The following is a 17,759-nucleotide window of genomic DNA, read 5'->3' on the forward strand; positions in this document are numbered from 1 at the left end:
TAAGGGACAGATGTAAGGGAGTAAGTATGACTGCATGATCAGACTACAGGGTTTGTTTGCAGTCTGTTACCATGGAGAGACCTAGGAGCTGTATATACAAAACAGTAGAACATCTTTAATCAAGCTCTATTGCAAAGTTACTCCATTTTTATGAAAAAAAACCCCCCAAGAAATAAATAAATGTACTGGGGAAATAAAATACATTTGGTTACATAAGGTGGACATAGCCTTTAAAAGGGTATTCCCAACCTAGACATTTATATTGTCTGATAGATGTCTACATCAAGAACAGTGGTCACCCGACCCCCACTTTGACTGGTGTGGCAGCTGCAGATTCCAGGCAGGGATTAGTGGATAGTGGAAAGAGGGCCGCACATGCCTCTCTATTCTTCTGCATGGAAGTTACGGAAACAGCCAAGCAGAACTGCCCTTTTTCCCCTGTCCCAGCATAAAATCTGAAGGCACTGAATCAGGTGAAAAAAAAAAAAGTTGGGTAACCCCCATTCTCCGAAACTGGGACCGGCGGCTTTAAGATATTTATGGCATATACTGTGGATATGCTATAAACGCCTAAGTTGGGAATACCCCTATCTCTGAGGGTATGTTCACATGGCTTATTTTCAGCCGTTTTTCGGGCCGTAAACGCCCGAAAAAAGGTTGAAAATACGAAAGCTGGATGGCTCGAAACATCTGCAAAACGTTGTTTTGTTCTGACGGGATGTTTTTGTTATGCGGCTGTTTGAAAATACGTTACGTAATAAAATGCCCCGTAAAAAGTGCAAGTCACTTCTTGAGCCGTTTTTGGAGCAGTTTTCATTGTGTCAATAGAAAAACAGCTTCAAAAACTGCCACAAAACACGCCTCAAAAAATATTTGTGAACAATTTACTGAAAAAGAACTATATTAGTTTAAAATCACCGAATAGGCCATACTTACTCATGAGGGCAGGCATAACACCTCCTGGCAGGATGCAGACAAAACACAAAGCTGCATAGAGGGAGATCACCCAGGTGCAATATACAGGGTGGGCCATTTATACGGATACACCTAAATAAAATGGGAATGGTTGGTGATATTAACTTCCTGTTTGTGGCACATTAGTATATGGGAGAGGGGAAACTTTTCAAGCTGGGTGTTGACCATGGCGGCCATTTTGAAGTTGGCCATTTTGTATCCAACTTTAGTTTTTTCAATGGGAAGAGGGTCATGTGACACATCAAACTTATCGAGAATTTCACAAGAAAAACAATGCTGTGCTTGGTTTTAACGTTACTTTATTCTTTCATGAGTTATTTACAAGTTTCTGACCACTTATAAAATGTGTTCAAAGTGCTGCCCATTGTGTTGGATTGTCAATGCAACCCTCTTCTCCCACTCTTGACACACTGATAGCAACACCGCAGAAGAAATGCCTCCTGATCTGACCCCCTTAGACTTATCTTTGGGGTCATCTGAAGGCAATTGTCTATGCTGTGAAGATACGAGATGTGCAGCAACTGAAACTACGGATACTGGAAGCCTGTGCTAGCATTTCTTCTGCGGTGTTGCGATCAGTGTGTGAAGAGTGGGAGAAGAGGGTTGCATTGACAATCCAACACAATGGGCAGCACTTTCAACACATTTTATAAGTGGTCAGAAACTTGTAAATAACTCATGAAAGAATAAAGTAACGTTAAAACCAAGCACACCATTGTTTTTCTTGTGAAATTCTCGATAAGTTTGATGTGTCACATGACCCTCTTCCTATTGAAAAAATTAAAGTTGGATACAAAATGGCCGACTTCAAAATGGCCACCATGGTCAACACCCAGCTTGAAAAGTTTCCCCCCTCCCATATACTAATGTGCCACAAACTGGTTTACAGACTGTTAGTCACGCCCATAATATTGGCCAAGCGGGCTGCCCAGCACCTTCCACTATACTGACAAACCATTCTCCCCCAGCATTAGACCTGGCTGCATCCTGAAAAGACGTCCATGACACACGATAAATGATAAACATGAGGTACTGGGCGTTTCATCAGTATATTGCACCAGTGTGATCTCCCTCTACAGCATTGTTTTTTCTGCATCCTGCCAGAAAAAACATTTGTGGTTTCAAAAACGGCTGAAAATCTGAGGCCGATTTCCCTTGAAAACATCTTTGTATTTTATGTCCGTTTTTTGTTTAGCGTATGAGCATACCCTTAGAGGTATGTAAATAAAAAGACACCGGAGTGTTAAACATCAATACATTTTATCATGTATGAAAAGAGGCAAAGTAAAGGATTGCCTTGCCAGGTGAATGCGGAAATGTACAAGTCTAAAGGATCAACTAGGAACTCACAGATCTTGCTCCACCTTCTTGTCCAGCGCATACTCCAGGTCTGTCACAAGCATCTTCTGGTACAAGTCCTGTAGAGCTTGACGTGATGTCCACACCTCCGCTGTGCCAGGCTTAGAATCTGAAATCAAGAAATCACATGCTTACAGCCAAGAGCACAGAGAGCCAGCAATGGAAGGGGATTTCCAAGAATCAATGTTAGACCATAACACCCCCCCCCCCCACCCCATAATTTGTCAAAGATCATTCTCAACTACAAAACAGCAGATTCTAGTCTTTGGAGAAAAAAATAAAAATGAGGGATTTGAAACCTCTGGTTTCCGGCGGTGTCAGTTTGTGTCTGCTCAGGGTCCCGTTCTGACGGAAACCTCTGACGGAACGTCAGAACGGGACCCCAACGCAGATGTGAACAAAGCCTTATTCACAGAAACATGTCCGATATTGTATCTGGAAAAAACGCATGCAGCGGACCATTTTTTTAGGTCAGTGTGTCAGTTTTTCTCATCTGTGAAAAAAAAAACAACAAAAACACACAAAAAATCCGGAAGGGGACCCATTATGTTACTTTTGTCACAATTGCAGTCCTAAGCCTCTAAAAACAACCATGGAAGGTCACATGATCGCAGACACCATTTTCTATTGCTTTGCAGCATATAGAGAGTTTTATCTGATTCCACTGCTTTGTTGAAGCAGGTCTTCCAAACACGTGGAAAGTGGTCCGTTGGCCTTGCTCATCTCTCGTTGATTTGGTCCAGCAACCTGAGAACAACATGGAGCAAACGTGCTCCAGCATCGCCTCTGTACCATGTGGACGAGACTTCCTGGTTTCACTTTGTGGCATGCTAACGGATCCGTTAAAAACAGATCGTACACAGGTGGCTTCGGTATGCAATCTGTTTTTTCCTCACTCCCATAGACATACACTGAGTTTCTTGGATCAGACACACCGATCCGTTAAAAACGGATGTGCGAATAGTCACATTAAATTGGATGGGTCAGTGTGCTATCCGTTTTTTAAACTGATAGCACACTGAAGAGAAAAACGGTCATGTGAATAAGGCTTAGCCTAAATACTTATATTTATAGTTGTCCAAAGCGGTAAGAAGCTGAACTCGGTCACAGAGGTACAAGTGCTTGTAAAACCCTGTAAACATCAAAAACAGACCGTCATAAAACATGCTTACCGGTCATATCTGCTTTCAGGACTTCGGCCTGCCTGTAGGGAGAAAAAGAGAAGAGGCCATTATAATAAAAGACAGATCTGCACTTTGGTTAAAGGTTTTCAGTTTACGAACACATGGACATAACGGTGTTTTATCCCTGGGACTTTTCTGGCAAAAAGGATTTCATTTTTTCACAGAACCAAAACTAGTGGAGCAGTTGGCCAGAGCAACCAATGCAGGGGCTTCTTTTATTTTCCAAAGGGCCTCTGATCGATAAAAGCGGAAAATTTGGTCAGACTTTGGTGCAGATTTCCAGGCTGGATCAGCAGCGTATTATTTTTTAGGAGACACGTGAACCTGGCCTTAAACACAGCAAAAGATGCCATTCAACTAAAAAGCAAATTTATAGCACTGGGGTTTGTGTGGCTCATGGGCACGCTAGTGGTCTGTAAATAAGTTTCAATGGGCTGTAAATTTCTGTGGGGAAAAAAAATAATATTTCCAATAACCTCTTACATTTTCCACTTCGTTCCATTATGAATGTCAGCAACAAACAATGGCAGAATGACAGATATAAATCACATAATAGTTGCTGCAGATGTCTGAAAATGTTATTAGTGCTCATTACTAGTGAGGAATTTAAACATTGTAAGGCCCTGTTCACACAGTTTTCTGCAGGTGGAAAAATCTGCCTCAAAATTCCATCAGGAATTTTGAGGTAGATTTTGACCTGCCTGCACGCTGTTTATTGCGTTTTTCGGCTGCGGCCATTGAGTGCTGCGAGCAAATAATGCTGTGAAAATCGCTTTCTCTGCCTCCCATTGATGTCAATGGGAGGCCAAAGACAGAAAACGCCCAAAGATGGGGCATGCCGCTTCTTTTTCCCGCTCGCAGGAAAAAGCCAGCCTCCAACTGAAATCAATGGAAGGCGATTTCCAGTTTCCACGCCAAAATACTCAGTGTGAACTACCCCCACCCTGGAGTCCAAAGGTTTCAATAGAATTATTTTGGGGGCCATAATCTTTGTCTATAGATGGGCGAGTGCCCCCACCCCCAATTCTCCCACAATGGTCAGTCCCATGTTCTGCACATTTGGATATCTATCACTTGGATAAACTAGACATAACTCGTGCCATGGGCAGTCATATTGAGGGATGGCATAATTGATGTTCTGATGGCTACAAGGAGCATCTAAAATGATTTCAATATGCCACAATACAAAATAGAAGGTCCTAAGATGTGACCTAATGAACGTGAATAAATAAGATCACTGGAAGAGGACGCATGGAGGGACACTGCCAGAGCAAGGGCACGAACTTCATCCGTGCCAGGCAGAAAGGAAATAGGTGCTGTCTCTCCTGGCATCAACAAACCTCGTTTGTCAGTTTAATTACTACCTCCTCTCATCATGCGTCTCAATGCAAGACATAGTCAGGTCTGTGGAGCGTACATGAGAGACAGGGCTGTAGTGAGGAAGGGAGGAGGGAGACCGGATACAGGACAGACAATATAAATGAAATCCTTTAACCCTTGAGTCTAAGTGACTTCTATCACTGGTGGAATCAATAACAGTCTGACAAAAGAATATATTGAGCTGGATGTTGGTGGAGCTTTTAACGTGGTCAATACAAAACCCCTTCCTAATCCAGTATGCCACGCTAAAAGGACCTATTGAAAGGGATGGTCTAAAATGGGCAACCACTTTGAATTAAAGCATTACCTTCATGTGGAAAGGTGGTGGCGCTGCATGCAGCGCATGGCATGCAGCTGAAGAGGACATCTGGGAGGAGCAATGAGTGGAGAAGCCGGTCAATCAGCCAATAAGCACTGCTGAGTACACTCCTGGTGATTCCTATTGGCTGAAAATAACTGACTGTGCAGCTTATGATGTTCCTCCCAGATGTCCGTTTCAGCTGGATTTCACGCACAGTACAAAGCTGGTTCGAACAGCATTTTGACATATTTTCTGTGGCTTTTTTTTTTGTCTGCCTACAGAATACATGAGAATTGCTTCATTCTTAGCGTTACTTTCTGTCATTTAGAGATCAGTGGCGTTTTTCTCCATAAAATGTAAAAAACACCAGTAGACCCAACATTGGTTCTTTCAGCTGTATAGTAAAGGCTTTTAGCACCTGCGAGTCTAACCCTTTAGGCCAAATGCCCACGATGCGTATTACATGCGGATTTGCCGTGCGTATCTTCGTGCCGAATACAGTACCAGCAAAGAAAAAGATTTCAAGAAATCTCATCTACACGTTGCAGGTTTTTTTTTCTGTGTGTAAATTGTCCTGCGGTGCGTAATTTTAAATCCACAGCATGTCAATTTATCTTGCGTTTCTGCTTGCGAATTGTAAAAAAAAAACAAAAAAAAGGCACCAAAAATTAGAAGTATAAAAATATAGCTATTTCAGCATCAAAATGTAAAAACCGCACCTAAAAACGCATTAAAAAAAACACACACCATTAGGTGCGGATTTTACCTGCGGTTTTGATGCGGATTCTCTGCACCAAATTCCGCAACGTGTGCATTTAGCCGTAGGAATTTGAATAACGCCTTTGATAAAGTGGCTGTCTTATGGCAGAAACGATTCGTCGCTATATAAGATGAAGTTCACATGTTGTGTTTTGACGCATTTTCGCTGCGTTTGAACCGTGACCCTACAATCTAAGGATACAATAAATAATAAATTCTTAGAATATAAATATATATATATATATATATATATATATATATATATATATATATATATATATAGCCACTATTGAGAGGAAATGCAATAATAAAAACCAGAGCTACAGAGTCTATTTTTATGATCAAGTATCCGAGACTTAAAATTATTATTACTGAAATGGGATAAATCAATTAAAATCAGGATTCATCATGCAAAATCTTCAGCGATGTTTTACCCACATAAATACATACAGCTGCCAACCATGATAAGACTTTTTTTTTTTGCCAAAACAGAATTTATTAGTGACAGGGTTAAAGTCATAGAGGAAACATTCACACGCTCCATGCCGCCATGGCAGAAGGCTGGGAAGTGATCGTCTCCTGGGAGTGAAGACTATATGGGAGGAAGCATACAAAAAGCAGAATATAGATTTTTCATATGCTGCTGTGAGCACATTAGATAATCAATTAATATTCTGGAAATCAGACACATTACAGTCCAGACGGTGCGGGAGGCAGAGAAAGAAAAAGAACAAACATTGGCCTAATATCTTCTATTATAAAAGTGTAAGAAATATATATTAAGAAAATTCTTACGACACAAATTGAAGTTTCAATTCAGTTATTTTTGCATACGGAGAGACTACTATGTTTCGTGGGTGATTTTCCAGTGATCTCGATCATAAGGAGGCTCGATCATAATGGTGAAGCTGGAGGGCCAGTGGTTACATGTTCTAATGTAATGGGCCTGGTACCTCTTCAGCTGATTCAGGTTTTTTTTGTCGTGTCCCATAAATTAATTGGGAGATTCCTTCCTAATAGACGTCAAGAGTCTTTTGGTGAGATGTTTTGATAGGCATTAATAAAGCCCATGAGGGGTCATCAATTATAGGACAGGCTAGGAGGAATAGGAGGTGGCAGCTCGTTCATGGGGGTACTGCAGGAAAATCCAACAAAACTGGCTATATCAAGTATGGACAAACTACTACAGATTCTAAAGGGGTCTGCACTTTCGACGATCCCTACTTAGAAGTGTCTCTTGATAATAAGTAGAACAAAGTGTCCCCAAGCTGGAATCCCCCCGTCCACTGACATGACGGGGCAGTTGGGACGCTCCTATGTACACTTGATAGTTGACAGATCCTGCTGATTTCCCTTTTATATATTTTTTACGGGAAGCTTATCTTTATTAATTGGCAGGTACACCAATACAACAAAGTGGAAAACAATCCTAAAGATTAGGTGGAATTAGCAAATGTCACAATTACTTGGCTACCTGTCTCAGGGGATTTGTCCAGCTGTGGGTTCAACCTTGCAACTGAAGTAAAAACCACAGGTAGGAGGGTACGGCCGCGTAAGGATAGCTTCAGCGCTTTTAGCAGAAACGACACTTTTTTTCCCAGTAAAAAATGATGCGGCCAGATGTTAACTGGAAGTCAATAGGGCATTATTAAACTCACTACAAACAGTGCGGTTTTTCTTTTTGTGGATTTTTTTCCTTTTGGCTTGTGTTTATTAGGGCAGTGGCATTTTATTTGTTTTTAAATAATAAAAAAAAAATTAAAAATATATATATAGTGTGAATTAATCCGAGAGAATATAGCCGCACAACTGCAGGGATACATTACCTATGAAGGTGCAGCACAACCTGCGTAGGAGGCATCCAAGAGATAGTGGGGGGGGGGGGGGGTTTTACAGCTGAAAAAATGAAATTGGTCAAAAGCATAGAACACCTATAAAAGGTCTACCTAGCAAACCTGCAAGATAGCAGGGAAGTTCTGTATGAACAATGTGAGACGTCTGATGGTCTTAAACTAGGGATGTTCAAGGTATAAAGTCCAAACATTTGGTAGAAGCGTTCAGAATGTTTCTGCTTTATTATTGTGAATGATAAAACCATGTCAGAAAATAGCCAAGGTGAAAGCATCCAGCTCTACATGCACACGACGGTTGGTATTTTGCGGCCCATAAACAGATCCATTGTCTGTTTTATTTTTGCGATCCGCGCGTCCTCCGTATCCGTTCCGTACGTCCGTGGTTTTCTTGTCGCTATAGAGGAATGAGAAAGACCGAGCCGCAAACACTGACAGGAATAGGCCCTGCTCTGAGTTTTGCGGCATAGTAGCACGGCGCCCGCACAGATCCGTGAAAAACATAGTGGTGTGCATGGGGCTATAGCGATGAAAGGGTCAGTGTGCTATCCGTTAAAAAAAAAAAAAAACACGGATAGCACACTGACAAGAACAACGGTCGTAGTCAGTAGACCATATAATGCCTCCAGGATCCGGATAGTAAAAGTGGAGTGTAGCATCTCCTACATGAAATGCTTTATTACTGTGTAATATAACAAGAGAAGCCATAAGACTAGACAGAGCACACAATATAATAAAGACATGGATATGCATTGCAGGTGAACCTTGATAATCTATATATTATTGTCATTGCTCTACACAACACACACAGCCGGAGGTATTCGTACAAGTGTTCAGACTGCATCAAGATCAAGTGAACTGCTCCACTCTCGGTGACTGCGGTAAGAGCACTGGAGGCCGGGACATGTCAGAAATGTGATCTGTCATTGCTAGCGCTCACAATACAAGGCGAGCAGGTGACAAGTACACAACAGCTCCAGGAAACACTCGAGGAAGGTGTGTCACATCATGAAACGTCTAACCCGACACACCCCGCTCCTACATTTTTCTACAACAACATTACCGTTCTGCCAATTTGCCACTTGCGTTAAATCACATTTTTAGTTACGTTTAGGCTATTGTAGATTTCACATTGAACTCCAAAAGATGCAAGTAAATACATTTACTTAGATAAGTGGTCGGCAACCTGTGTCTCTCCAGTTGACACTACAACTCCCAACAAGTTGGAGATCACTGATTATTCTAGAACTGCTTCTACAGAAAACAAGGATCCCGGTCATTATAATCGAACATCTGGCAATGCAGCAAATGACAGAGTAGCCAAACCACAGATAAAACTGAACATCTTAATCTCAGGGTCCATGACTGCAGAGAAGGACAGTGTGTCTCATACATGTAGATACAATATCTACATGGGTTCCTATGGATGGATGCCACATCTATGGGCAAGACACTTGTAAATAAAAATGCCTCTCGGGCCCCTCCACCCTCAGGGACAGAGTAAGGCTTCGTTCACATCTGCGCTGGGACTCTGATGGGAAAACTCAGATGGAACCCAGGAACAATGGAAACCATGAATGGAATAGAATACGGAATCGAATAGCGCAGTCGCCTACGGTATTGATTCAGTCAAAACGACTGAACCCTTGCACAACGGTGACAAACAGAAACCAATTGCACAGGATCCATCACCATTGAAATCAACGGTGATGCAAACAAAAGCCTATGGTTTCCGCTTGGATTCCGGAAAGTTCAGACAGAACCCATGAACGAAGTCCTGACGCAGATGTGAACGAAGCCTAATAAGACTTTCATGGTGTGAATACGGTGTGTTTATCTGATTAAACATTAAAATGTTCAGTAAATTTGTTACGGTCGCTAATCAAAAATTCAGTCTCTGAGCAAAGATGTGGGTAACAGAGGCTGAATAAGAAGTCTGAGATTTCCTCTGCAGGTGTGAACGCAGGCTTGTGCATGGCGACTGTACAGCGGCGCACAGAACTTTAGGCACTTTGTGTGATCACCAAATTACAGGTTCTCTTTCCTATTGGAAAATACCTCCATAATACAGAATCTGATAGAACATGTCACAGTTTTTTCCACCAGTTAGACTCCATATGAATCCAAAAGCATAAATAGGTACAGTAATGCACCATAAACTTCAACGAGTCTTAAAGGCTTATTCCCATCTTATAAAGTGGTGGCATTTCGCTAGCATATAACATCACTTTATGATCAGTGAGAGTTCGGCCTCAGGGGCCCCAAAATGAAGGGGCTGCACCGCCGATCTAGTGCTGCGTCATCTTCTGAGTTTTCCCTGCAGAGCAGCGCTCGCAGCCAACCAGCTGTGCAGGGAACTTCAGCCGGCCCCATCACTTTATGAGATGGGACTACCTCTAATACAGTAATGTGCATGAGGCCTTCTAAAAAAAAAAAATGTGCGGCAATACTCCAACAGCTTGCAACGTTAGGGTTTTCAATGGGCTGCAAATGAAAAAACAACAACTTTATGATGTAAAATTATTGCGGTGTGATCCCGGACTTATAACTAACGGATTAGGACAACCATTTACTTATCCAACAGAGTGCAGAATGGAAATATTCTATGTAATGGCTTGTTTTAAAGTGTAATAAAAGCCTACACACAATGTTAAACATTAACTGAACAAAACCTCCGGTTACTCCACAAACTGACAATTCAGTCGAGTTTTCATAGCGAAGCAACAGGTCATTTCGTTTCTGAAGTAGTTTAAGCAAATTTCATAATCAGAAGTCAGCAATATATGAAAAGCGGCAGATGTCTAGAACTGGCTGTTTTCATATCCCACACGTGATCCTATAGTTACATTTATAGCAATGCACAAAGTCTTCTAGAAACGTACAGTCCCCAAAACATGGACACGTTTCACCGGATACAGTTACGAGACGTCATTATTCTGAAAATTATGGCACAATGTGGTCAACTACATAGGTGGTGCGAGATGGCAGAACAGCGGAGTGTCTTCTAGTACATAAAATGACGATTTTTGCCGTTTTCTTGATTGCCTGGTTATTATGAAGCTAAATTTAGAAGAACAGATAATCAAAAATACATGAAATACATAAAGTGCAAGGTGACAGAAAACAGTACAAACTATACTATGAGAACGCAGCAGTAAAGAGTCCGCTTAGTTTACAATAAAAAAAAAAAAAAGGCCAGACCACCCAACTTCACACTCCACCAAATAGAAGATGTTGTATAAGACTTGTGCAGGATCCATAAAAATTTATAGCCAAGAAAACCCCTTTGGGCCCAGTTAACGTTGAGTATTTTGCAGGAAGAAAAAAAATCTGCTTCAACCTTCCTTCAGATTTTGACCTGCCTGCACTTTCTTGCTGCGGTTTTCACGGCGTCTTTCACTCGCAGCTATAAAATGCAGCGAAAAATGCTTTTTCTGCCCTCCCATTGATTTCAATGGGAGGTCAGAGGCAGAACTGTGGCAAGAAAGGACATGACGCCTTTTTTCCCCGCAAGCGGCTAAAAAACGTTCTGGAAAAAAAACAAAAAACGCCTCCGCTTCCTATTGAGATCAATGGGAGGTGGTTTCAGACTTTTTTGGCGCAGATTAACACATTTTCTATATCAAAATCAGCACCAAAAAAAGTCAATGTGAACTGGGCCTTGGTAAAAAGGCGGCGGTGTGGAGATCAGCTGATCACAGTGGGTCTGACTTCTCTAACCTCCAAGGGGTGCCAAGTCGGTGGGCAGTTTTATTACAAAAAAAAGCGCAAAATGTTTGCAGACCGTTATTTACAGTCGGAGGAGGAGTTTAGGAGAGGGGATAACAGCAATGAACTTTTGACAGCAGCGGCCAGTGAGGGATAAGTAAAGTTCAATAGGTGAAATGCTGGTGACAGGTTCCCTTTAATTATTTGTATTTTTTACGTTTTGTTGTTAACTCGTCTCTGTACATTGTCAGAAATGTTTGTAGGAATATTGAGCAGTAGTAGGACCATTTGTACATCAGTAGTTCCATCCAACGTCTATGGCCGTGTTAGAATTCCTCGGGGCATCATGTTTGGCCACGTGACCTTGTACAGCTGGTTCCATGCCCAGGATGTTGTCTGTGTGCAGGTTATACATTTCCTGTTGGTTTATAACCTGCGTTTCCACCATGTGCTCTGGTTGCTTTGCATAAAGGACTGATAACTGGCAATGGTACGTTACTGTATATTTTTGTGTGCAATTCTGATTACCTGAGGCGCACACTGTCTGTATACAGATTAAATTCATTCCCCATGTACTGATCTAGGGATCTGTGGGTATCGCAGAACATACATCTCCACTATAGGATGTAAAAAAGATCTTTAGGGACCCAGGTATGCATCCCATCCACATGAACAATACACAGCCCCCCAACATTATGCCGAGGGACTGGGTTTTGAAGAGGAGTATATTCAAAAAAATGATATCACATCTATAGGCCTGGCAGAGAAAAACTGCTTGCAGGGGGTTCTGCATATGGAAACCCCCCTGAACACCGGTTATTGCTAAAGGAACTGTGATAAAAATACCTTTGAGCATTGAAGCATTAGACCATTTGTAGGCCCACCTGTTATTAAATCAGTGTGCCCCAATAATACATTTCATAAGGGGATGTGAATACACGTACTGTACAAGCCACCCCGTCTCTAAAAGATAAGAAAGCCTCTTCCTTGGCACAGGACACCTAAGTGACGATGTCGGGCGGCAGGAACATCGTACAGGAGAGGACAACAATCAGAATCAGTTACATCATCAAGAAGTGGCAACCTGGCTCCCTGGATTTGTACAGCCCCAATTAAAAGATCAGTGTCCTCCAAACTGTGACTCTCCATATGTTGTGAACCCACAAGTCCAAACATAAAAGCTGCTGGCTACCAAAGAATTCCAGGACTTGCAGTTTTACAACTGGGAGCTACAAGTTGCAGACCACTGCCAGTAGAACATGGCAAAATAACTATGATGACCATCTCAGTGGTAGAAGTAATAATATTATTTGTGGATGACATAACAGAATCACTTATGAAGCATGGATACATAAAAGGCTACGTACACCTTTGAAATCTTATTTTTTAGAAAAATTTCTAGACTGATGCAACTTTCAAAATACTTTTTATTAAAAATTATTTTTCCTTTTTGAGATATAGCTGCTTTGTATCCTGTATACAGGGCAGCTGTATCTAGCGCTGAGACCTGAAACAGTCAGGTCAGCGGAATTGACGGGATCAGTGTCAGCGGGTCCTGTTTGTCTCTGACACGCAGGATCGAGCTGCTATCACATCCAAGTTCATAACTTAGAAGTGATCGATTACAGGTGGATCCAGCGTGTCAGAGACACAGGACCTGCTTTCACTCAACCAGTCAGTCCAGCGGGCCTGACGGATTCAAGTCTTAGCCACAATGCAGCTGCCCTGTATACAGGATACAAAGCAGCTGTAACTCAAAAAGTTAAAATATATTTTAATTAAAAAAAGTATTTTGAAAGTTGCACCAAATCACACTAAGACATTTTTATATAATAAAAACACGACTTCAAAAAGGTGTACATAGCCTTTAACTCTGGTCCATATAACAATAGAAGAATGTAATCGCTCTATAACAATGGCTCGGTTATAATGAAAAGAATTAGAACTTTTAGTGGCGGTCATGAATCAGTATAGTGTCACTTGTAGAGTAAGTAGGTTTATATTGCTATGAATTTCTTTCAATATTACTCAGCAACAACCCTTCCGTTTTTCACAGATGATTTTCACCCGTGCGGGACCCGTTTTCACAGATTTCCCATAGACTTGAGTCTATAGAAGGATCCGGGAAAACAGGCTAAAATAGGACATGTTCTATTTCTTCCCGGGTCGTTCACACGGTCAGTTAAAAAAAAAAAAAAAGGCCGTGTGAATAGCCCCGTACACATACATTCATTTTAATGCAGACGTGTGAATGGCGTATAAATAAAAAAAAAAAAAAAGCCGTCATTCTTTCCTTGTCGTCTGAATAAGCCCTTAGGGTTAGTTCATACGAAGTTTATTGGTGCTGATTTGAAGTAGAAACCACGTCAAAATCAGCGCCACAAAACGGCCCAAATTGCCCCCTATTGATTTCAACGAAAGGAAGAGGAGTTTTTCTTTTTCCCGGGCGGCTTCTGGCCGCTGACGGAAAAAAAAAGGGAGGTATGATATTTCTTTGAGCGGCTTCCACCACTGACCTCCCATTTAAATCAATGGGGTTTAGAGAAAACGTGCGGCGCTTTGGGTGGGTTTTTTTTTTGCAGCAGTTTTGTATTGATTCAACAGCAGCAGGCAAGAAAACAGAAAAAGAAAAAAGAAAGAAAGCGTCCAGAAACGCTAGCAATTAAACAATTTTATTTTGCCAGTTAAAAAAAACTCAGTGGGAACTAGGCCTTAAAATTTGTACAGACCTCAGCTGTGAGTTTGCTATAATTGTATCCAGTCTAGGCAATCTTTTTTTCAGCTAAACAGCCGCAGGGCAGAAGAGAGATTGGGGCTTATGTATTACAGGGGTCATGTGTGGACCGAAAATTATTGGCAGTGTGTGAGTACAATCACTAATATACATCCCGGTCCCGTCGTGATGATTTTGATAGATTTTTACGGCGCTGCCGGGGACCTGAAGTCTAGTGACACAGTCTAACTTCATGACGACACGACTAGTCATGTGATTGGCCCCGCTGTACACTATGTAATTGCCGTAGCAGTAGTACAGCGATTACATAGCGTACCGCGGGGCGGGTCACATGACGAGATGTGTCATCATGAAGTTAGGTCTTATTCAGACGAACGGGATATACGTCCGTGCAACGGACCTATATTAGTCTATGGGGCCGTGCAGACAGTTGCGTGATTTTTACGCAGCGCGAGTCCAATGTGAAAAACTCACGACATGTCCGTTCTTTGTGCGGATTTCGCGCATCACGCATATATTGAAGTCAATGGGTGCGTGAAAATCACGCAGGCCACACGGAAGCACTTCCGTGGGACGCGCGTGATTCCCGCAACAGCTGTCAAACTATGAATGTAAACAGAAAAGCACCACGTGCTTTTCTGTTTACAAACATCCAAACGGAGTGTCATAATGATGGCAGCTGCGCGAAAATGACGCAGCCACGCATCATACGGGGCTGACACACGGAGCTTTTAAGTACCTTTTGTGCACGCAAAATGCCACGTTTTTTGCGTGCGCAAAACACACACGCTCGTGTGAATCCGGCCTTAGACTGTACCATTAGACCTCAGGTCCCCCGGCAGCGCTGTAAAAATCTCATGATCAGCGCAACAGGGGATCGGGATGTATATTAGCGGAGCGTACTCACATATTAGCAGTATACTCACTGCAGTAATGTTCGGCCCCCACATAACCCCTTTAAGTTCACAGAAGATTCTCAAGTTCTTAGAACTTAGCTGTAAGAGGAGTTAGATCTGTTACAGGTCTTCAGCCTCTGGATGTAAACAAGATTGTTCCCATTCACTAACAGCAAGCACTAAAACAAAATGTAATAAAGGTGCAGAACTTTTCATTAAACAATGATCACACTACATAAATCTCTAAGAAGCAAACACAATGAAAGTCATATGGTGCACGACACTATTTTATGCATCGTATCCAGATTCCAGACTTTACCGCTAACACCGCAGTAAATTATTAGTTTTCACCGAAACCCAAATCTATGTAATAACAGACAAGAAAACACACACAAAAATTCCAGAAAATATGAGCAGAAGTTGCAATGTTCTCTAATCATTTGGCTTCACAGATTATCTAAAACATAAAAATAGGAGTCAAAGTCTGCTGACAACAATAATAATACAATAATCATTTTAGTGAAGAGCGAAACACACACTGCCAAAAAGAAGGACCAGCACGCATTAAATTGGGAGATAGGAATGGACTAAAGTAGGGACAACCAGCACCACATGTAGGGACTACTCACCAGTACATGCAACATACGCTGACAAGTATACACTACTACATGACATGTAATGCAGACGATCATAGGACGTGACCAGCGTACATTATATACACTACTACAGCAAGTGACCAGCGTACATTATATAGGGTGATCAGTTACACTAATACAGCAAAGAAGACATCCTGCATGCACCTCCACATGGGATTACTACTAACTAGTACATGCCACATGAATGAAGTCACCAGTATACACTTATATTACCACATACAGTTTGCAGCACAAATCGTATGGGGTGACCGGCGGACACCACCGCACTACAATAACTTCTGACCAGTGCAGGCCACATGGGGTGATCAGCAGTCATTACTAGAGCAGGTGAGCAGCATACAGTGTAACAGCAGGTGAGCAGCATACAGTGTAACAGCAGGTGAGCAGCATAAACCACCACATGGTGTGACCAGGAGGTGATGAGCGCTCTGTTATTACAGGTGACCAGCATACAATGCCATAAGAGATGACCAGTGCACACACAAGCAATTTCTCCTGCCCCATGACACTGTTGCTATATGACACCGTCCCCTGGCTCTGCCCCTCACCGGAGATACTGCGCACACAGCAGGCTCATCCTCCACCGGGGCTTTCTGCTTCGGTTTCTCCACACAGGATCAAAATCGAGGCGGTCGTGAGTCAGCCATCTTTTCCGGGCCCCCCTACAGCCTGTGAGGTCGGGGCCCCGGGCCTGTAAACCCCCCCTGTCCCCCTGACAACCAACCCCCCGGAGAGTCCCACTGAACGCTTTCCCCTCCGGAAACAGCTATCTAAACAGCACTTCCGGTCGGTGCGTCTTCTATATCCCTCCGGCTGAAGATTCTAAGCGCACAGTGTAGTCACGCCCACCTACTATTAGTGCGCAAGCGTAAAGCGCTTAACCATGGGAGTGACGTCACGCTATGGTAGGCGGCTATAAAGGGAGAACGAGATGACTCGGTTGCTGTAGCAACGAGTTCCCGGCTGCTGAGCGGTTTCCTAGACAACTGAGTGTGGCGGCGCTGGGCCTGCTTAGTGCGTCAGCAGCTGCCCTAGGCCATCGATGGTGTAGCTCATATTTATATGTACGCTGTGTAGAAACACGTAACATCGGCTGTTTTAGAAAGCTAACTTGTGACCTTGCATGTATTTTTCTTTTATACCTAAATAAATTATGTTATTCTGCGTCATCTGAAGGAGAAACTGTTTTTTTTTACAATTTAAATATATAAAAATTTTCGATTAGACCATTTATGTTGGTTGTTGCCACAACTGAATGCTTCATTATAAATAATAATGAGAAGATCTGCGTCTCTCCAGGTGTAAAGAAACTACAACTCCCAGCATGCCTTGAGAGCCATAGTTTGCAGAACTTCAGTGTAAGGATAGAACTAGATGATGAGTAAGGCCTCATGCACACGACCGTGTTTTTGCGTCCGCAATTCAACCGCAAATCCACGGGTTAATTGCGGACCCATTCATTTCTATGTGGCCATACCCACTATCCGTGTTTTCACGGCTCTCCGCATGTCCGCACATCCGTGCCGCAGAAACTCCGGACATGTCTTATTATGGGCCGCAAATGCGGTGCGGACATGCCAATAGAAGTCAATGGGCCCGTGGAAATTGCGGATACACCTCCGTGTGTCATCCGCAGTTTTGCGGATTTGCGGAAGTGTTGCTAGGCGACGACCGGGAATGAGTTCTGTCGTCATCATGTTTTACCTAGGCTTTTTTTTTTTCATCCGCATTTTGCGGATTACATACGGATGAACTGCGGAGGACATACGGATGAACTGCGGATGACATTTCACGGAACACGGTCCTGGAATTTGCGGACCAGAAAAACACTACGGTCGTGTGCATGAGGCCTAATGCTACACAGATATGTCCTCTGTTCCATTGGGCTCATCGCTAATACTGGCGGAATACAGACTGCTACGCAGATGGCACAGACGGTGGAGGAATAGGTGGCAAT

The 17,759-nt window shown here is 42.6% G+C and overlaps 1 protein-coding gene across 7 annotated transcripts in view; it reads right to left on the reverse strand.

The window, feature by feature from the left end:
- The window catches only part of SMG7 (SMG7 nonsense mediated mRNA decay factor), a 41,621-nt gene extending 25,025 nt beyond the window's left edge, over positions 1–16,596 (reverse strand). For 2 of the 7 annotated variants that reach the window (XM_075833116.1, XM_075833114.1), the window contains exons 1-3: positions 16,351–16,596; positions 3,507–3,538; positions 2,326–2,443 (exon numbers count right to left, since the gene is read on the reverse strand). In XM_075833116.1, the coding sequence (XP_075689231.1) occupies positions 2,326–2,443; positions 3,507–3,538; positions 16,351–16,379 (179 nt within the window). In that variant the 5' untranslated portion in view covers positions 16,380–16,596. The remainder of the gene's footprint in view (positions 1–2,325; positions 2,444–3,506; positions 3,539–16,350) is intronic. The other 5 variants (XM_075833118.1, XM_075833120.1, XM_075833117.1 and 2 more) reach the window with 4 other exon arrangements.
- Positions 16,597–17,759: the final 1,163 nt, after the last annotated feature.

Source organism: Rhinoderma darwinii, chromosome 7 (genome assembly GCF_050947455.1).
Source record: "Rhinoderma darwinii isolate aRhiDar2 chromosome 7, aRhiDar2.hap1, whole genome shotgun sequence".
NCBI lineage: Eukaryota > Metazoa > Chordata > Amphibia > Anura > Rhinodermatidae > Rhinoderma > Rhinoderma darwinii.